The following is a 22,469-nucleotide window of genomic DNA, read 5'->3' on the forward strand; positions in this document are numbered from 1 at the left end:
GGAAAATTAAAAATAGGATCTTTGTTTCTCAAAAATATTTAAGCGCCATCCCTGTCAAGACACTTTTGTAAGTGATGAGTCCAGTCATTTAGTCCATCCTTAAAAGAACTGTTAGGGTCTTGGAAATTTTACCATGTCAATGCAATCATTACTAATTGAATTAAAAACAGATGCGCTTGAAATATATTTTTAGATTAGGGAGCAAAAATAAGTCAGAAAAAGCCAAATCGGGACTGTAATCTATGCCTAATGATTTCTCATGGAAACACTTGCAAAATTGCCCTGTTTTGCAAAGGATGAGCCAGAGTGCTCCCATTATAAGCAGATGTTATTGTTCTTTCCCCCTCCAAAAAGAAAAATGTCGTGATCATCCCCACAAAACTGTTACTATGAACTTTGCTCCTGATGAATCCACCTGTTCCCTAATTGGGCTACTTCACCTCTTAGTAACCGTTGTCTTAAGTTATGCTTTATCTTCAGGATTGTACAGGTTAAGCCATGTTTCATCTCCTGTTATCGTTTTTCCAAGAAATGCATCAGATCTTGATCTTGTGTGTTTACAAATCCATGGAAAAGTCTGTTCCTGGCTGCAGCCGAGGTGGACTCCACAGTGTTGGCACCCAAACAGTGGAAAGGTTGCCTGGCACTACATCTCCATCAGACTTGAGATGTCTAGTGTTAACTATTGTTTCTGCTCTCAATCATTGGGTTTAAGTTAGGGAACACACAGAAAGATTGTTTTAGATGGTCTGCTGTGGGCTTCATCTTCAGTATCATCAATGTCATAGTCAATATCATCAACCTCGAATGAGTTATTCCGTTTTAACTGCTGATTTCTTTAAGTGTTTCTGTAAAGAACTTTTATTTAAGCAATAGTTTAAATATATAACAATAAAACAAGTTTAGGGGGAACAATTTTTACTTCACATGGCTACATCAGTTTGAAATTTTTCCTTTGTTAAAAGTTTAGCTCCCATAAAAGGTTGGCCTCACATTCTGATTATCTATGGACTCCCCAAAGGTTTTGTCTTGTCTAACAGAACAGAGACCTTGGTGGTAAAGCCAGATGTCCCATCACCTCACCAGAGGGAAGGAGGCCACTCCTAAGATATGCCCCCTTGTCGGGTTGGACAACACCAGGAGATCTTTCTCAAAGCTTCCCTGGAGTGGTACAACTGCCTTATTCCTTCCCCTCCTCACTGCTTAGGATTGTCCAGGTGGCAGATACCATTTTCTTAGGGTTGGAGAACTTCTATTCAGACGTAGCCATCTGTGAGAACTTGGGTCTATGATCTGGCTGACACATGGTGCTATTGCTTTGTTTCAGACTAGGCATGCCAAGTGCTTACTGCTTGACCTCAGTTTCAATGAGGGACCTCAAAACTAAACCGCATAGCTCTTTTCAGTTCATTGTATGAAGGGGTCCAAGTTAAAAACGAACCACACATGGTTGTGTCAGTCTGGATGAAATAGAGAAACAAATCCAGAGACCCTCACATGTGTATAAAAAAGAGCTTTATATAAAGAACAATTGACTATTGAGAAAACATCCCAGTCCAGATCAAGTCCATAAGTCAGATATTAGCCAATAAATCTGATACCAGTCTGCAGTTTGTTCTTCAGACTCACACAACACATGCAATAATACCGAATGCAGGAAGATCACAGGCCAGTGAGTGGAAAGTCTTGTGGGTGCAGTGGCAGTGGGAGCATCTCAGTGCTGTCAGGGGTCTCCACGTGGCTTCTCCAGATCCAGGGCTGTAGGCTAGCTCCAGGAATCTTGTCACCAGGAAGATGAAGCAGAGTGTCTGTGTCCTGCCTCCAGCGAGCTATTTATCTCCTTAGTGCCTCCGAATGAGATCATCAGGCTGCGAACTGATTGACTCCACCCCTTCACAATTTGACAGGAGATTCTGTAACTGCCACAGTTATACACACTGTGAGATTTTACACCTGTGACAAGGAAAAGAAGGAAATTTTCTACCCATAGCAAAGAAATCCTCATTTACGTTTCAGTAAGCCACAAGCAATTCAAACCCATGAACCCTCAGTTGGTTGTCCTTAGCCAACCCAATCTTTACAAGGACCTAGCATATGTTCTTACACTGGTCATTCTGTAGTTGAATTACTTATTTATATTTGGAATGTTCAGTTACAATACCATTGCAAGCAAATTTCATCTTAAACACCTTCGCTAGCTTCTTTTTATCATAATCATTAGCAGTGCCTTAGATCAGTGGTTTTCAACCTTTCTAATGCCATGACCCTTTAATACAGTTCCTCATGTGTGGTGACCCCCAACCATGAAATCATTTTCGTTGCTAATTCATAACTGTAATTTTGCTACTGTTATGAATCACATTGTAAATATCTGATGCAGGATGTATTTTCATTGTTACAAATTGAACATAACGCGTAGTGATGCATCACAAAAACAATATGTAATTATATATTGTGAAATATTTACTTCTCATTACAAATAAATAAAATTTTGTCTTGAAGCATGGTGTAGCATGGGAGTACTTGTATGTGGGCATATCTGCATGTGGGTGGACCCACCTGGAGCCGGATAGAGAAGCAGTGGTGTCTCGGTTCCTAAGACCATCAGAAATATGTGTTTTCCGATGGTCTTAGACAACCCCTGTGAAAGGGTCATTTGACCCCCAAAAGGGTCGTGACCCACAGGTTAAGAACCTCTGCCTTAGATAGTAGTAAGGGTCTTCCTGTCCTTTCTCTGTTGACTTCTTATGGATATAATCCTCAGTCCCAGCAGGAAGCAGGTCATTACCCTTTTACTTTCATCAAGCACAAGGGTGGAGAGAGAGAAGCTTCTGGATAAGAGACACACAATTCCTTTTCCTTGGAGAGACAGCTTGCTGAAGATGGGGGTGGAGGAGTGTCAGGAAATGGGTGGGGGAGGGGGCTGCTTAAGGGTGAGGCTGCTGAGTTCTTAGCAGTGGCTCAGTGACCGGGCCCAACTGCTTATTCCTTTGGACCATTTTCTCCATAAGCTTTTCATAACCCATCAGTGATCTCACTGTTCATCGACCCACACACACTTCTCCATAAATTTGATGTTTGTTCTTGCTTTAATTTAAACAAAGCTAATGTTACTCTGCTAGAGGCCTGTTTCAAACTGATGTCTGGTCCTTTCTAGTGCCTCAAACTGTATCCTCTCTAGACATCTTATAACAAGTCAGTACATGTTTATTTTGGTGCATAATGTTTTTGAAACCATGCATTGTTTCTTATAGTATGCATTTCCATGAACTTTTTGAAGACTCCTCTTTATGGTGAATTCAGTACACACTCTGCTTTTGAATGTGTCTAAAAGAACTCATCTTTTTCACTCTAGAAGGGTGTTTTATTATAAGGTATCAAAATCTTAACCTATATCTGTCATTCACATATAAACCTGAAATTTTTCCTGATTTATTTGAAAAATTTACTATGTATATTATTTTTCTCTCAATCGTATTTTTCTGATAATTGTCCCTAGACCAACAACGATTTTCTTTTCTTATCCTAGATTCTGAAGAGGCTCAATCTATAAATCCTTCCAGTGTTGATGAAATTATTGACTCTGAAACAGAGAAAGACTCTCTCATCTGTGAAAGTAAACAAAGAGTTCCCAGTAAAGCACCTCTTCCATCTACCCTTGACGAATATGAGTTCAAAGATGACGATGATGAAGAAATGAATAAGATGATTGATAACAGGCATATTCTTAGGAAAGAGCTACGAAAAGAGAATGAATCAGAAATAGAAAAGAATAATTTATTTGCAAAACAGGAAAATGCTTTCTATCTTAAATCATTTAAAAATAAAAAACAAAAATCATCTAGAATTTTGTATTCAAGTTCTGAAAGTTCAGATGAAGAAATTCTTCAAAATAAGGTTACTACTCCTTGTTCTGCCCCTGAACCATCAAATTCTGACATGCAAACCAAAAAGGAGTTTGTGATATCAAATGAATACAAACATAAAGGCAAAGTTAAAAGAAAGTTAAAGAACCAGAACAAAAATAAAGAGAATCAAGAGCTGAAGCACGAGAAAGAGGAGAAAGAAAACACTAGAGTAACAAACTCAACAGTTAATACTGCATTAGATTTTTCAGAGAAAACCAGAGAGGAAGGGAATTTTAGAAAATCATTTAGCCCAAAAGATGATACTTCATTACATTTATTTCATATTTCCACTGGTAAATCTCCAAAACATTCTTGTGGACTAAGTGAAAAACAGTCTGAAATGTCATTGCAGTCTGATCTCGTTCGATATGACAATACAGAATCTGAATTCTTGCCAGAAAGTTCAAGTGTAAAGTCTTGTAAACATAAGGAAAAAAACAAACATCAGAAAGATTTCCATTTAGAATTTGGTGAAAAATCAAGTGTCAAAATAAGGGAAGAAACTCATAGTGCAACATTTGAAAATTCAGAATGCACACTGAAAAAAATGGACATAGAAGGTAAAACATTAAAAAAGCATAAGTTGAAACATAAAGAAAGAGAAAAGGAAAAACAGAGAAAAGAAACTGAAGGTGAAAACGAAAAACACAAAAATAAGGATGGTGCTAAAGAGTTACAGAGGAATGTGGAATTTGATAGAGAATTTTGGAAAGAGAATTTTTTTAAAAGTGATGAACCTGAGGACCTGCTTTTAAATATGGAACATGAAACCTTAACTTTAGAAAAAAAAATTAAATTGGAGAAAAACATGAAAGATGATAGATTAACCAAGGAAAAGTATAGCTCAAAAGAGAAGAACTTTAAAGAAGAAAGGGAAAAGATTAAAAAAGAAAGTGAGAAATCTTTCAGGGAAGAAAAAATGGAAGATTTAAAAGAAGAAAGAGAGACTGTATCCACAAGTAGAGAGACAGAATTCAATTCTTTGGATATAAGTGCCAAAGAGGAACCTTCTTTTTCAATAGGAAAAGAAATAGACATTGAAAAACAAGAAAAGTATATAAAGGAAAAATCTGAGAAACGATTTCAAACTAAAGAAAAGGACATTGAGAAGGCTGAGAAAAAGCTTCCTGAAAAAGAGAAGCACATCAAATGTGATCATAAGTCAGAGAGAGAGAGATTAGATATGAGTGAATGTGCTGACAGAGGAAGAGACAAGGACAAGCTGTATCCGCATCACACAGAGAAATGCTCTAAAGAAAACGAGAAGATAAAAAATATAACTGCCATTAAAAAAACTGATGAAAGAAAGAAAATCAGAGAAAAGATGGACAGAAAATACGACAAAGAAACGCCCGAAAAGGAGAGGACTCTCACAGAAAACAAAGAAAAGTACTTGATGGAGAAAAAAAATAAACAATCAGACAATAGTGAGTACATTAAATCAGAAAAAGGCAAAATTAAAGAAAAAGACAGGGATGTAGATAAAAGGGGAAAATCTAGAGACAAAGAAAGTATAACTATAACTAACCATAAACAATTACAGGAAGAAAAAAAGTCAAGTACAGCAGACAGTAGTAAAGCACAGGAAAAATTATTATCCCTTAAAGAAAAAACAAAAGATGAACCTTTGAAAACTCCAGATGGCAAAGAGAAAGATAAAAGAGATATAGACAGGTACAAAGAACGAGACAAGCATAAGGAAAAGCTCCAAATGAATAGCTTGCTCAAACTAAAATCTGAAGCAGGTAAGCCTAAATCTACGTCATTGCCGGCGTCAAAAGATTCTCGGCCTAAAGAAAAGAGATTAGTCAACGATGATTTAATGCAAACAAGTTTTGAAAGAATGCTAAGCCTTAAGGACCTAGAAATAGAACAGTGGCACAAAAAACATAAGGAAAAAATTAAGCAAAAAGAAAAAGAACGGTTGAGAAATCGAAACTGCTTAGAACTTAAAGTAAAAGATAAGGAAAAAACAAAGCATGTGCTAATTAAATCCCAAACTAAAGAACTTAGTAGGTCAAAGAGTTCAGAGCTGACTGATGCTTTTTCCAAGGAGAAACATCCTAAAGAGGCTACAAGTAACAGATCACAATCACTTGACAACAAAAATATAATGAACTTGGGGAAGTTGTCCTTTGTTTCAGATACTAGCTTAAACAGGTCTCCGATCTCTGAACGTGAAAAGCCCGATGTCAGCTCCAGATCTACGTCCATGACTTCTGCTGCTGGCTCAGAAGATTGCTGCCACACGACAGTAACGACCCCACGGCCCCCACAGGAGTACGACTCTGACTTCATGTTCGAGGGCTCAGATTCCCAGATGTCCTTTTCCCACTCACCTTTTTTGCTACTGACCAAGTCTCCTGCTCTTCATGAAAGGGAGGTAGAAGGTTTGGCTGAGGCACCAGAGCGGATTCAATCAACATGTGCAAACAGGCTTCCATCATCTCATCTCAGGTCTTTTGTAGAAGATATTAAGCTAATTACAAATGAGTTTAAACCTTCTGTAGAAGTTGGAAGATGCAGTATCCCATCTGTCATCTGTGAACATACAAAGCAATCCCCAGCAATAGCCGAAGAAAGCCATCAACGTACCTTATTAGTTGTGCCCAAAGCTATTTGCTCTTCTCCCAAACCCAAGGTATCTTCAAATGTGCCTGAAAGTGACCTTTCAAATATATCTAACATACTTTCCAGTTTGACAGTCTCTCCAACTAGAACTGTAAACAGCAAATGTAATCTAGGTGATACAAATGTTATCAAAAGTACTGCTGCAATCAGCTCTTTAATAGGAGATCCTGTGCATTTAGAGATGTCTAATCAGGTCCATGTGATCCAAAGTCAATCATGGGAGATACCTGTTGACAGACTGGAGTCATTAAGTACCAGTGACTTGACTTGTCCAAATTCTGGTACTCTTGATCAGGATTCCTCTGGTCAGGGTTTTTGTCATTCGGAAAACAAAATCGTGAAAGAACAGAATTCGGGTTTTTCATTTCCGCACCAAACTGAACTGCCAGGAAAGTCTTGTGCTCAAGATCCAGCATCCTTCCACAGCCAATCACTTGCAGATGCTGAATCTACCTCTAAGCATGTATCTTTGTCATATGTTGCCTATCAACAACCAGTGATTTTGCAACAGAAAAATTCAGTTCAAACTATCAGTTCTGTTTTAGATACTGATAATGAATCAACAAAAGAAATAGAAAATCCAGCCGACATTCCAGAAACAGATGCCTTTGTCTCAGTGTACTCTGAAACCACTGTACAAGAAGCATCACCAACTGTTGAAAAGGCTAATGCTTTACCTATGTTACCATCAAAAAGGGACTTTCATGGAAATGATGCTTCTTCCCAGCTATGTACACATATTTTATTTAACCAACTTTTGTCTAAGTCTTCCAGTAGCTTTGAGGTAGAAAGTAGCACAACTGATATTCAGGTTATTTCACATGACAAAGGAAACAAACTAGAGAGTTTCATTTTAACACACTTGAATGATAAGTATGATTCCGATTTTTGTGATAAAAATGAAAGGATTCCAAAAACACACACAAATGAACAAGATAATCCAAAGTATTGGACTGGAAATGAAAAGTGTTTGCGATCTATACAAGATGAAGAATCTGAACAAAGCACTTTAACAAATCTGGGAAACCATCCACAACAATCGGTTCCATCAGAAATCCATAAATTTGGTCAATTTGTTAAAGTAGAATTAGAGGAAACTGCTGAAGATGATAAAATTGAAAACCAAATTCCTCAAAGAGTGACTAGAAACAGAACAAATACGTTGGTCAATCAAAGCAAACATTTCCTGGCTAGCTGTACACTCGTGTCCGAAAAGGACAATGAATCCTCATCTCCTAGAGGAAGGATCAGATTAACTGAAGAGGATGATCCTCAAGTTCACCATCCACGAAAAAGGAAAGTGTCTCGTGTCCCTCAACCTGTCCAAGTGAATCCCTTCTTACTACAAGCCAAAGAGAAAACGCAGAAATCTCTGGCAGCCATTGTAGATTCCCTGAAACTAGATGCAATTCAGCCATACAGTTCAGAGAGAGCAAATCCATATTTTGAATACTTGCACATTAGGAAAAAAATTGAAGAAAAGCATAAATTATTGTGTAGTGTTATTCCTCAAGCACCTCAGTATTATGATGAATATGTGACATTTAATGGATCTTATCTCCTGGATGGCAATCCCTTGAGCAAGATTTGTATTCCCACAGTAAGTAATGCCATCGTATAGTTTACAGTGCTGTTCAATAGAAATATGATAAAGCTACCTACATAGCTTTATATTTTCCAATAGCCATATTTTAGAAATAAAAACAAGTGAAATTAATTTAACATCGTTTCATTGACCCAATAGATCCATAAACATTATTTCCACATATAATCAGTGTAGAAAAACCATTAAGATACTTTGCATTCCTTTTTTTAAAAATTAAACCCTCAAAACTTTGTGCTTATACTCTAACCAAACTCACTTCCACATAATTTCAACTCATAGTGACTCTGTAGGACAGAGTAGAACTGCCCCTTTGCGTTTCCAGGGCTTTAAGTCAGATGGGAGCTTTGTAGTTAGCATCTCAGTGCATAGCCTACTATACCACTTGGCTCCTTCCATGCTTATACAGCATATCTTAAAGTGCTCAGTAGCCCTGTGTCAGTAGGAGTAGCTATCATTTCAGACCATACAAGTCTGCAGCATTTTCTTTTTTCTTACCTTCTTTACCTTTGTCTCAAAGGAGTTATGTTTTGATTTATATGAAGGTTAATGGCTTTACATGTGCTTTTTTTTTCAGGTCAAATAATTTTATTAATATTCAGAAACATGAATATCCTAAAAACATACATCAGCATATTTTCTGCCTTCTCTTGTTTTATGCAAGTGATAAAATAAGAAATCATATATTCAAAATGGGTGTCATATTGAAAATATTACAAGCTTTCTTTAACCCATAGATAACTGAGAAGATGTGTTAACTAATAAGTTACCACCTTCCAAAGCAACACCACTGCAGTCCCCTTAAAAACAGTCTTTTAGTTTAAATGTGGACGTGTATAGGTAATAAACATTAAGAAAACTCTGACAAGTATACTTAAAAAGTTTAAATTTGACATATCCATTCTCCCAGGACTATATATAACTCAGCTATTACTCTATCTTTGATATAGGAAGTATATTTTTAAAAAAGAATAATAATCCCATATCCTATGATTTGATCACCTTTTTTTTTTTGTTTGTTTGTTATGCTTCCATGTGCTTTTAAGCTTACTCCTTCAAGCCTCTTCTGGAATTCTCATTCAAACACTGTTCTTGCTAATACGGTATTTTTTCCCCTTTCTGTTGCCTGCCTGACCTTTATCCACTCACTCAGAACATAGCCAAGTCTTTTTCATTCTGGGAAGGGGAAAAGTACTCTTAACTGTGCCGGTCTATCAAATTACCACCCTATCTTTTTCTTCAACTATCTTCACTCTTACTATCACACTCTTTAACAGTAGTCTAAACCTGATACCTCTTTTTCATTTCATATCCTATCATCATTGTGGTGGTTATGCATTGACCTCTTCATTTTTTTTCCTACTTGGTCTCTTTCACATTTGACATGACTACCTTGTTCTTAAAATCCCCTACCCCCCTCTTTTTCCATGTTGGTGCTCTCTGCTGGTCCATCTGTCTCACTATATTAGCCTAGGTAGACTAGAGAAATTCATAGACACTCATAGATGTATAGGAAAGAGCTTTATATCAAAGAGTAATTATATATTAAGAAAACAGCCCAGTCCAGATCAAGTCCATATGTCCAATGTTAGCCCATGTACCAGTCCATAAATTCCTCTTCAGATTCACGCAGCGCATGCAATGATGATGATGCCAAATGCAGGAAGATTACAGGCCAGTGGGTGGGAAGTCTGGTGGATCCAGTGGTGATACAAGCATCTCAGTGCTGACATTATGCTCCTCCAGCTCTCTGAGTTTATCTCCTCATGTCTTGTCAACAGGAGGGTGAAGCAGAGAGAGAGTGTGTCCCGCCTCCAGGGAGGAAGAGAGCAAGTTCCCAGAATCCTCATGAAAAGGCCACACCCACAAGGAGGCATCGATCAGGCTGTGACCTGATTGACAGGCTAGACTCCACCTTTATAACCTATTTATCAAGTTGGCATGAAATTATGTAACTACCACACTCACTATTCTTTCTCTACTTCTTTTAGTGTCTCTTCTACATATCTTTTAAACAGCAGTTTTCTAGTGATTCACTCGTCAGTGAACATTTTGCTCTGTGTTCTCTGCTATTATGGTCTTGTCTGTATATATGATTTCGGCAGTCTTCCATGTGCTAGTTACTTCCCAAACATTCTTAGCTCTCAGTATCATCTCTGCTAAATTCCAGTAATGAAGACAAGTACCTGCTGAACATATGTCCTGCCATCTTCTGTTGGCCAGATAATATCAGGTACAATACCTAAACAGATACAGTTGCAACAGTGACCTGAGCTGAATCCATACAACTCTAGATAGGAATGACCCTTTAGTTAGCTAGGCTGCCCTGAATGAGAGAGCATGAACTTGGGCAGCCACCTCTCTTCCCTTGCAAGCAGTTAATGGAGAAGGCTTACAGACAAAGTGGCCAACCATCCACATTCCCAGCACCTGGGGAATAGCTTGAATTAGTAGAAACTATTCTTTCCTAGAACACTCTCCAAGTCTGTACCCTCCACATTGCAGTGATTTTAGGGGTCTCACCATTATCGCTCACTGATATCATTGCAGGATTTGTTTTTCTTTAAGTCTTGCTTTGTTGGAGTGTTCTATTGTTATCCCCACAACAAAAAGCCATTTCTCTGTTTGAACGCCTCAGCTGTGACTAGATGTCAGCCTATTTCCTATGACTAAAATAACATAACTATATATTTTGAAATCTGACCTCTATCTACCTCTTTAGCTTCATAACCCATTACTGCTTTTAAACTCACCAAATAATTTAGCTAAAGTGGACGCTTATTTATATTTTTGGTGTTTGTACAGTACTGCTCCCTCTTCTTATCCAGTACTCTGTCCTTTCCTTTGCCACAGTCCAGGATGTGGTGTTCTAAAACCTCACTGTCGATGCCACCTCCTAGCAACTCTAGCGGACAAGTAGAACTGCCCCTGGGAGTGTCTAAGACTGTCATTGTCGATAGTAGAAACCCCAGCCTTCCCGCGGGTCAGCTGGTAGTTTCAAACACTGTACCTGTGGATCTCAGCACAACAAATAACCACTACACCGCCAGGGTTACTGCTATGAAATCTCACCAAAGCAAGGTTGCTGGTATCTTCCGCTTACCTTCACTAAATATCCTAATTAATTATATAATATCCTACTTGGAACCAGGATTCAATCTTTATACTAAGTTACTAACCATGTTGATTATGTCTCGCATCGTGCCCCCCTCTCCTTCATACCACAGTCATGTAAAGACCTCATTAGCTCCTTTAGAGTAGCCACTCAAATATGTGAGCGCACACAAGGGTAAGTCAAAAGTACTGCTACTGGGATTTCCAGTACATACATGCCTGGGCATGTTTAAACCTGTCTCTCCAAACAGTGGATGGTTACAAACAAGTTTCCTCATTCCTCTTAATTCCATTGGAGTGCCTTCAAATAAAAGGATACGTTTTATACTATGGCTAATGGCAAATTTTTAGGAAAACTCAAATAGGCATCTTCCCAATTCATGGAAGCTTTGCAACAAGTTTTACAGGAATTCTGCCAGATCCTTAAAAACAGTGTTTTAGATGGATCAAGAGTTCTAAGAAAGGGCAGAAAGACCTCAAAGATGAGCCAAGAAAGGGAAGACCGCAACTGAGGAGGAAATCGTAGTGCAGACACTGGTGGAAGAGGGCAGGACCATAGCATTACTGTGGATGCAGTAGCTACGCAAGTTCAGCGTTTTTAACTTTAAGTGAACAGCTTGGCCTGAGCACACTTTCTGCTCTGGTGCCCAAAAGGGTTAGGCAAAGATCCGCTACCTCTAGGAGGTACTTTGCATCAATCTCAGAAGCAAAATCCAAGGTAATGAAGATTTTGTGGGACAAAAATTGTAACTGAGGACAAGACTTAGATTTACCAACACAATCCAGAGAACAAGGTCAAATCAAAGCCGCAATTTCCGAAGGGATCTGCTTCACCACTAAAATTGAAGGCAGAAAGGGCAACTCAAAAGGGGTGCTTGTGGAGTTTTCCCAAAGGACACAGGATAATCATGGGGGCTTGTTAGGAAGAAGTTTTAAGAAAAGTAAAGCTACAATGGTGAGAATAAGGACAGTAAAGTTGTACTAAAAAATTGTTTTCCATCATAACGATGTATGTTTATGGTAGCAGTGGGTGTCCTATGAGAATTTCTTTGAGAAATCATACTCATCAGCCCCACATTGCTAGTCTTGCCCCTTCAGTCTTCTTTTCGTTCATAAAACTCAAAGAACATTTAAAATAAACATGATGTGAGTCCCTTGAGTGTGCCAATAGTAGGTAGCTTCACACTTTGATATTTTAATAAAAATTTCTAACTTTATAGCAATATTTTTTACTTACCCTCATGTTAGGGCAGAGCTTATAAAATATATGCATAGTATTGTAATATGTGTGTGCTATCTTTTTTTAGTCCTTTAAGGACTATATAATGAAATTTTAATTCCCTTAAATTTGTCTAAGACCATTTAAAAATATAAGCAAAACAAATAATGCTTGTAGTAGGGAAATTGATTTTTTTTTTTTTAGCAATTACTAAATTAAACAGCACAATACTGTAGAAAACCCCCCCACAGATTTTCAGTTGGCTTAGCTGTTGTAATCATCAGTTTCCACGCCTGTAAAAAAAAAGGCATTAAAATTGGTAGGTGCCATCAAGCCTGTTCTGACTTATAGGGACACCACTCTCACTTGTATGTTTGAGTTCACTGTTGCAGCCACCTTGTGAAACCCTCTCTCTGAAGATCTCTCTCGTTTTCACTGACCCTCTACCAAGCGTGATGCCCTTTTCCAGGGACTAGCCTCTCCTAACAGGGACCTCTGGTAGCATAATGGTCATGCATCGGGCTGCTAACCAGAAAGTGGTTTGAAACCACCAGCCGCTCCTGGGGAGAAAGATGTACTTTTTATTCCCGAAAAGAGTTACAGTCTCGGAAACCCACAGGGACAGGTCTACCCTGTCCAATAGGGTCACTATGAGTCGGAATGGACTCAGTGACAGTGTGCTGGTTGGTTGGTTAGTCCCTCTTGATAACATAACCAAAGTATGTGAAACAAAGCCCCACTATCCTTGTTTTCCTACAGACCATTCTGGCTGAACTTCGAAACGTGTTGATTCTTCTGATGGTCCATGGTAATTTCAATATTCTTTGACAACACCATAATTCAAATGCATCAATTTATAGCCAGTTTTCCTTGTTCATTGTCTGACTTTCACACGCATATGAGGTGACTTAATATACTTGAGTCGGGTGCACATTAGTCCTCAAAAGGGTATATTTGTTCTTCAATACTCATAAGAGATCTCGTGCGGCAGATTTTCCCAGTGCAATATATCATTTAATTCCGTGTCTGCTGCTTCCACGAGCTTTGAGATTTAAATAATATGTACCAAAGTCCTTAAACGCTATATAAGAATTTAAGATTTTTATCATTGTTTGACCTAACTCCAAGTGACTTTCGGGATAATAAGGACAAGACTACAGTTCTGATTCTGTTATTTGTGTTCACGTGTGTGCTTTTCCACTACGACTTCGTCCATTTGTTTATTTTCACCCAGCTGATTTCTATTGACCGTAACCTTTTCTCACATACATGTCCGACCTATTTACTAAACTCTACTTGGAAGTACGGTAAACTGTCCTCAAAGTCAATTGAAGAGTGACTTTTCCATCCAATGTTTTTCTTGTAATTTAACTAGAATATCGTAGAGGAAATTGAAGAAAGTAAAAAGATTTGTTAAAATCTGGTATCTGCTGTGACCACCGGGGACAACACATTACAGAGATCCTAGTGAGGGGCTCCAAATGCAGGTGGAGAGAGGAAAGTACAACCATTGAAAGCGAGGGGGAAAGTTAACTATTCTGTAGGGGCACAGGACTCAATACATACCGAAAGGCAATATTTCCAAACATTTATGTAAATGTATGAGAACAAGCCTGAAGGGCAGGTTTCCTTAGAAATTTTCCATAGAGTTCTTAAGTGTTTTCCTTGACCTATCTCCTCAGGTTCTTTTTGTTTATTCTTAGTTTTGTTTTTTGTTTTTTTGTTTTGAGAATATATAGAGATCAAATTCATCAATTTCTGTGTATCCCAATTGAGTCACTTTGATTTCATTCAAATTATGTAACCATCCTCATCCTTTACAGAATCACATTTCTCCATTGACATAAATTCACTGCCCCCTAAATTTTCTAAAATCCAAGTTCTTGTCAATTTGATCTCACATAGCTAGTTCTTACAAGAGCACTACCTGAAAATCAGACATTATTAACTAAGCAAACTCACTGCTTGATTTTAAAACATGGAATATTTTTAGTTTAAGGTATAAAGATAAGGAAGGCAATAGATTGAAGGATTCATCCAGCCTCAGTGATTCCACAATATCTTTAAGAATTTTTAATTCCGTTCTTCATTTCCTTCTTTGGATGAAGGTTCTTCCCTGGAATATTACCAGAACATTCAGTAATGATAGCCAGGCACCACTCAGTTCTTGTCTCCTGGCAAAGTCAGCCTCTGTTATGGAGGCAATGGCCACACATTCTATATCAGTGGTTCTTAACCTTCCTAATGCCGTGACCCTTTCATACAGTGGTGACCCCCAACCATAAAATTATTTTCATTGCTACTTCAGAACTAATTTTGCTACTGTTATGAACCGTAATGTAGATATCTGATATGCAGGATGTATTTTTTTGAAGCAGGATGTATTTTCATTGTTACAGATTGAACATAATTAAAACAGTGATTAATCACAAAATATTATGTGAAATATTTATGTGTTTTCTGATGGTCTTAGATGACTCCTATGAAAGGTACGTTCGACCCCCAAAAGGGTTGCATCCCACAGGTTGAGAACCGCTGCTCTATATCCTCCTAATTGAGACTTTCCTTCCTCTGTTGCCCTTGGTGAATAGAGGCCAGCTGTTCTTGGGTGACCATTTGCAAGCTTTTAAGATCCCAGGTGCTATGAACTGTAAGAAAGAACAGAAGCACTAAATGTAATGGTCAATTAACTGGAATAGTCCCTGAAATCATGACCTAAACCTCCAAATAAAGAAATACATTGTATGAGCCTCAACACCTTTTTACACGTGTACAGCTTACTGATAATCAATTCCTCGGTGGTGTAACCTTTATCTTTAGTGTGAAAACCCTTTAAACCAGCACTGAGTGTTCTGTAAGCATTAACTCCCTCCTTCCTTCCCCGAGTAACCACTAAGAGACTTTGGTCTCTATACATTTGCCTGTTGTCTTTGTATGTGTCAGATCATACAATAGTCATCCTTTTGTGATGGAGTTCTTTCATTCAGCATTACGTCTTCAAGTTTTATCCATGTTGTAGGCATGTACCGAGCCTTCATTTCTCTTTTTGACTGCATAGTATTCCATTGTTGTGTCGGTATCACATTTCGTATATCCATCCAGCCATTGATGGACATTTAGGTGGTTTTCACTTTGGGGCTATTGTGAGTTTTAAAGTCCTTGGTTGTTTTCCTAGCAGAATTGCTGGGTCATTCTTAGATTTATTATTTTTATTTATTTATTTAAGAACCCCCAAATTCTCCACAATAGCTGTACCATTTTACAAGTGCACCAGCCATGGATCAGCTTTTCACACATCCTTGCCAACTTTTACTTTCTGACTTTATTACATTTTGTTTTTTAATTTAGCCATCCTAATGGTTTGTTTTCATAAAAAAAAATAATAAAAGTTGAGGATGGGGAGAATTGATGTGCTAGGAGGTTGCGTGTGGCTGCTAACTGCAAAATCAGCAGCTCAAAACCACTAACCAACCACTCCTTGGGAGAAAGATGAAGCTTTCTCCTCCCAGTGAGGTATAGTATTGGAAATCCACAAGGGCAGTTCTACTCTGTCCTCTAGGATCACTGTAAGAATTGTCTCGATGGCAGTGAGTTTGGCAGTTTTTGAGTGGATGTGAAGTGGTATTGTGGTTTTGGGTTACGGTCCTCGGATTCTTATTTGCTAACTGAACGCCATCTGAATGACTTAAACTCCTCTTGAGGCTAACTACTTGCTCCCTTAAGGATTGACAGCCTCAAAACTATATAGCAGTACTGGGACTTGAAATCAACTTTCTGGCAATGTTGTTTTGTTTGTTTGTCTTTCTCCTATCATTAGCCAAAACCTACACACTTTCACTTCATCCCCTCCTTTGATTATCTGTCCACCAGCCATGCAGTCTTCATTCTTCTCAAGTCCTGCTTGACTGCTTCCTTGTGCATCCCTCTGGTTGAGGCAATCCCGAGTATTTTTAGACTCCAGCCACTCATCTACCTCTTCCCTCTCACATCAATAAAGATGATCTGTTTCCTTTTTTGTCTACAGTCTTGTCCCCCAAACATCTAGTCTCCATACAGATAGCAGTGACTTAAAAGGTCTTTCCGTTTAAAGACTTTAAGTTAAAATGTTAAAGCACAGATGAGAACATTAGGGACGAGAGAATCTAGATTAATGATAATGATTGATGCTATGGGTTGAACTACAATGGTGACGCCAGGAAGTATGTAGCCAACCTTGAAATGTACAAGTAGAAATGACTGAAATGGATATATGGTTGGGAAGGCCCCACGGAAGTGGATTGGCCCTGTGCCCACAATAATTAGTTCCAGAATAGGAGCAATTGTGAAGGTACAGGAGCAGGCAGCGGGTGTACCCTTCTGTTGTGCATGGGTCCCTACAGGTCAGAGCCAACTCAATGGCGCCTAGCAACAAAGACGCTGTCATAAATATTTTATCACTGCATAGCTGCTCAGAACCTTTACTGTGTGGCTGTGTTAACGCATTTAAACAGTGTGCCCAGACAGTGTTAAAAGAATTGCCTGTCAAGTCATCGTGGAAGACCCATGTTCTATGGAGCCAAGTTTAGAAAAAGCTTGCCCACAAAGTATACCCTTTCATTAAAGCATGCCATTGTTTTACTCTTGGTACTTTTGTTTTACGCCATCCTCATCTCTCACCTTTCCTCTCAAATTTGAGGACCTCAGGATGGCTTATAGTTACCTAGAGATACCACACTATTTCAGTGATCATAGGAGTTCACCCTTCCCTCTTCTCGTCCATGTAACGATTCCTTTCTCCAAACCTCTTAGCTCTTCAAGATTTTACTCAGACATTACCCTCTCCAGGGAGCATTCTCTGATACTCCTAGTTTCATGTGAGCAGATGGTCTTCCTCTGTGTTCCGGATGTGACGTGAAACTAAAATGATAGCAGCAAGCTCTCTACATCTCCTTAAAAATAGTTCATAGGATACACAAATCAGACAAATGTCAAATGTGCAATTAGAGTCCTGAAAATTACCTTATATAAGTTCATTGTTTTATGGAATTTTCCATGTTCTATATTCAGGTGACTGAATCCTTTTAGTGTCATTTAACATGTTTTTCAGTCCCCCACAACTGAGAGTCCCCTCATACAAATTTAGATTAATCTAGGATCTTAATTAGATTCAGGTTAGATTCCTTAACAAGAGTTTGTCTTAGGTCATGTTCTATAATTCCTATCAGGAAGACACACTATATAGTTGCTCCACTTTCCTATGCTGTTTACCAGCAAACTACACGAGTGGATGTTATATTGTGCCAACACGTTGAGACCTCATGTTAGCTACTATCTTTGCCCTAATGTACTAACCATCCTTCTAAATAAGAATTGAGGGGGCTGGGGTGATACAGATAATCCAAGACATTGAAGGAAATTATCCATTGGTCACAGCTGGTTATTGCCAGTTAGATGCATGTACGGATCCAATTAGCTTCCTTTATCTCCAGTATCTACTAGAAAGCACGTGCTACTCAAATTAAAGATGGCCCGTATGTTTTGGGGAGTCTGAATAGGCAAAAGTAATAAATGTTTACACACTACAAATAAATTAGATGTACTAATGCTAGTTAGCAACTGTTAGTCTAAAGCGCAAATGAGAACTTTTTTTTATCAAGAATCCACAAATCTATTAGAAGACAATTTCATCTTTAAGACAATTTCTCATGGCCATTAAGTCAATGGTGACCCATTAGCGACCCCCCTGTGGGCTTCCCAGACTGTAACTGTTTATGGGAGTAGAAAGCCCAGTCTTTCTCTCTCAGAGCTGTTGTGGTTTCAAACTGCACACCATGGGATCACAGCCCAAGGCATAACCACTACACCATCAGGGACCCCTGTACTAAATGTAAAATTTTATTTGATTCATGTCTAAAGAGACTCAACTATATGATATAGTTGGACTACTGTCATAACTTAAGACTATTTGCTTCTTGCTTATGCCAACTTGTTTTTGTGACGCTTCCCTCCCTCCCTCCTAGGCTTAACTATTCCTGCTGATACTCTCAAATGTGTCTATCTGAAATTCATTTTCTCAGTCCTTTCAATTTGCTGCAGCCATAGAATCAAAACATCTAAGCTTGCTGGACTTCTCTGCTTTGTTTTCAAACACTTACAATTGCTTGAGCTATAACAGTCATATCAATGCATTAATCCATAAACTCAGAATTTATGATTTTACTAAGTTATGCATGAAATGTTTAATAATAGCCCAATATTATAAATAAAACCTGGTACTTCTAATTATATATGTTTTTTTAATTAGATTACACCACCACCTTCACTGTCAGATCCACTTAAAGATCTTTTTCAGCAGCAGGAAGTTGTAAGGATGAAACTACGTTTACAGCACAGCATTGAAAGGGTAAGAAATACTTATATTTATGCTAAAAAAACAAACCCGTTGCGATTGAGTTTATAACAAGTATAACTCCGTAGCATAAATCTTTGCAGGAGTAGACAGCCTCATTTTTTTCCCACATAGCATCTGGTGACTTTGAACCGCTGACCTTGCAGTTAGCAGCCCAGCACTGATAGAAATGGCGTTTTTTATTACTGAGTTTTATTTTCACATTTTAATCTTTTGTGTTAACAAGTTCTCTCATAATTCATAGTGGATATATATATATATATATATATATATATGCTTAATAATTTCTTACCAGTTGTTGAATTTGCCAATCACAACAATGAATTCATAGTAGCATACTTGGTTTCCAAGTTCTGGAGTGATAGTTTGGTACCAGTTACTTTAGGACTAAAGTGTAAAATATGAAGGTTGTGTTTATTGATCCTTACAGATATGTCTTAGTATTTGATTTCCCGTGGTTAGTTTTGACATCAAATGACAGAAGAGATCTAATTATATTAAAAACCATAAAGTCATTTTATATGGGTTGACATAAAAGTATGACTTTTTAATCAGTGTTTTGGGAAGGTCAGGGGCTTCTGAAAATGTGAGATGAGCTATATCATCATTCGTCACAAAAATAAATATACTTACATATGAAATCTTGTATAAATTTATTTGATTTATTTATGATTGATTCTCTAGAGCAAAGATTCTTAACCTTTTTTGTGTTGTGGACTGGTAACAATCTGGTGAGACCTACTGCACTTCTTGGACTAATATTTTAAACACATAAAATAAAATTTATAGTGTCTCAAAGAACAAAAGTAAAATAAAGACGCACTGATGCTCATGGAATGTACACCACTGTGTATGACCCAAGTCAATGAGCACTTTATTAGCAATTAAAAAGTTCATATAATGTACTTCAGTAATTCCTACCATCAGAGCAGAGCCCATCTGGTATATATTCATTTGTGCACTGATCCATGTTATAGAAAGGCATGCTACCCTATAGACAAGAATTCTCATTTGAACTGTACCATTTGCAAAACTTTAATGAATAACAAAAATGACTCACCTACATATTAATCAACCAACAATTTGGAATTGCAGAATGACTGACAATAGGAAACAATGGGCAAGTAATAAGTGTGAAAACTTTGCAGGATATCTGGACCAACTGTAATATGAATTGAAAATTATTTCTTTGGATGGTATATAGCAGATATTTCTAGAACTGCTATGGTTTTTAGTCTGCCATCATAATTGAAAGAAATTCTAATTGGAAGTGTTTCGTGAGAGTAGACCAGAGGAGGCTGCATTGACACAATTGCTGGGCTGGACCCCGCTGGGGTAACTGTTGCAGCAGAAAGCATTGCAGGGTGCCCTCCCTAGTGTGAGGATTCCCTGCCCCCAGAATCTGGCTCCATAATTAGTCCCTGGGCGACTACACATGGCACACAGTGGTAAGCAGAGTTGGTAAAGGTGTTTTAGATCAAGAAGACTACACCTTGCCTTGGAATACACAAGACAGAAGTAGTGGGAGGCTGTTTCCATGGTTATTCAAGAGAAAAAATTTGAAGGGGGAGTTTCCTGATTAGAAGTGGCATATAAATCACTATAAAACTGGATAGTGGAATAGATCATAAAGATGACTAAGTTACTTTAAAAAAAGAAAAGAAGAAATTCCAGTTGGAAGTTCAGAGAAAATCCTTCTCTCATTGTATGCATCGACCTCCTGTGGATGTGAGTACCCTACATGAAGAATTCCTAGTTATTTTTCCTGACTCACTGTCATCCTATCAATAATGACCCTTTAGGACAAGATAAAACTGCCCTGTGAGTTTCTAAGACTGGAACTCTTTGCAGGCAGAGAAAGCCTTATCTCGGTGGGTGGTTTCAGACTGCTAACCTTGTAGTTAGCTGCCCAAAGTGTAACCACTACACCATGGAAGAATCAGCGTCTTTGAATCGTGGTGCTGGAGAGGAATGTTGAAAGTACCTTGGGCTGCTGAAAGGACAAATCAACCTGTGTGGAAAGAAGTCAGCCCAGAAAGAAGGAATACCGTAGAGGCAAGGATGGCAAGACTTTGTCTTACGTGTGTTGGATGTGTTGTCAGGAGAGACGAGTCCCTGAAGAAGGACTTCAGGTTGGGGCAGTGAAAGGAGGAAGGCCCTCAACAAGATAGATTGACACCATGGCTGCATCATTGGGTTCGGGGATAGGAACAATTTTGAGGATGGCACAGGATCATACACTCTTTAGTTTTGTTGTGCATGGGGACAGCTGGATGTCACTGAACAGCAGCATCAACGAACTGAACTAACAGCCAGAGCCCCTCTCCTGACAACACACCCAACATACGTAGGACAAAGTCTTGCCATCCTTGCCTCTAAGGAACACTCTGGGCTGACTTCTTTCCACACAGGTTGATTTGTCCTTTCAGCAGCCCAAGGTACTTTCAACTGTAGCCAGAGCCCCTGGTCCATTACCCAAGAGCTGCCCTGCCTCCCCCACCCAGAATCTAAGAGAAAGGAATGCTTTGGCACACCCACAATCTGTTCTTTGGGAAGCTTTGTTCTAAGGGTTCAATTATCATATGACTCAGAATTCCACGCTTATTTACACACAATCATTGGAAACATGTTCTCACAAAAACTTAAGCATGAATGTTCAGAGCTGGTTTATTAACAATAACTAAAAAAGTGGAAACAACTCAAATGTCTATCACCAGAAGAATGGATAAGCAAATTATGTTATATCTATACATTGGTATATTAATCAGCCATAAAAAGGACTTAAAGATTGATGCATTCCATGACATGGATGTATCCTGAAAGCATGACAGTAATTGAAAGAGGCCAGTCACAAAAGACCAGATATTGTGTGATTCAATTTATATGAAAAGTTCAGAATAGGTAAATCCATAGAAACAAGTATTTTCCAAGAGAGTTAGGGAAAGAGAAAAATAGAGTGTTTTCTAGAATGTTGTGGAATTAGATTGTGGTAATGCTCAAACAACAGTTAGAATATACTAAAAACTTCTAACGTACACTTTTTTTAAAAAAGACTGCCAATTTCAGAAAAAGAGAAACTATTTATACTTTTATAACACTAGGAGTTCTCAAATTTGCCAAGTCTTCTAAGAAGAAATACTACTCTGAAATTCAAATTTTACATTTGAAAAACCTATTGCTATAAAAATTGTGTGTGTGTGTGTGTGTGTGTAAGGGGTTTTTTCCTATTGTTTTTTGTTTGTTTTAATTCTTTGTTCAACTAGGAAAAACTCATTGTGTCCAATGAGCAGGAAGTTCTCCGAGTTCATTACAGAGCTGCAAGAACATTGGCCAATCAAACATTGCCTTTTAGTGCTTGTACTGTTTTGCTGGATGCAGAAGTATACAATGCTCCGCTGGATTCTCAGGTAAAATACCAATGGTATATTTAGAATTCTCTTGAATATATAACTAGATTACTTCTAAAATGTTTACATAGAATAAACTTAAATACAATACCAAAGTTCAAAGGAAAAAATGCTTTCAGGCCTTAGAAGTATTTTGGATTGACTAATCTTCTGTATTCTAAAGTCCCTTAAACTTAAGATTTATATTATAAAGTTAGAT

The 22,469-nt window shown here is 38.1% G+C and overlaps 1 protein-coding gene across 2 annotated transcripts in view; it reads left to right on the forward strand.

Annotated features, from left to right (window-relative positions):
* The window catches only part of ANKRD12 (ankyrin repeat domain 12), a 116,864-nt gene that overhangs the window by 90,149 nt on the left and 4,246 nt on the right, over window positions 1–22,469 (forward strand). For both annotated transcript variants that reach the window (XM_004714065.4, XM_030885304.2), the window contains 3 exons: window positions 3,530–8,139; window positions 18,759–18,857; window positions 22,127–22,270. In XM_004714065.4, coding sequence (XP_004714122.1) covers window positions 3,530–8,139; window positions 18,759–18,857; window positions 22,127–22,270 — 4,853 coding nt within the window. The remainder of the gene's footprint in view (window positions 1–3,529; window positions 8,140–18,758; window positions 18,858–22,126; window positions 22,271–22,469) is intronic.

Source organism: Echinops telfairi, unplaced genomic scaffold (genome assembly GCF_000313985.2).
Source record: "Echinops telfairi isolate 266 unplaced genomic scaffold, ASM31398v2 ScPeMD7_24;HRSCAF=84, whole genome shotgun sequence".
In the NCBI taxonomy this organism is placed as follows: domain Eukaryota; kingdom Metazoa; phylum Chordata; class Mammalia; order Afrosoricida; family Tenrecidae; genus Echinops; species Echinops telfairi.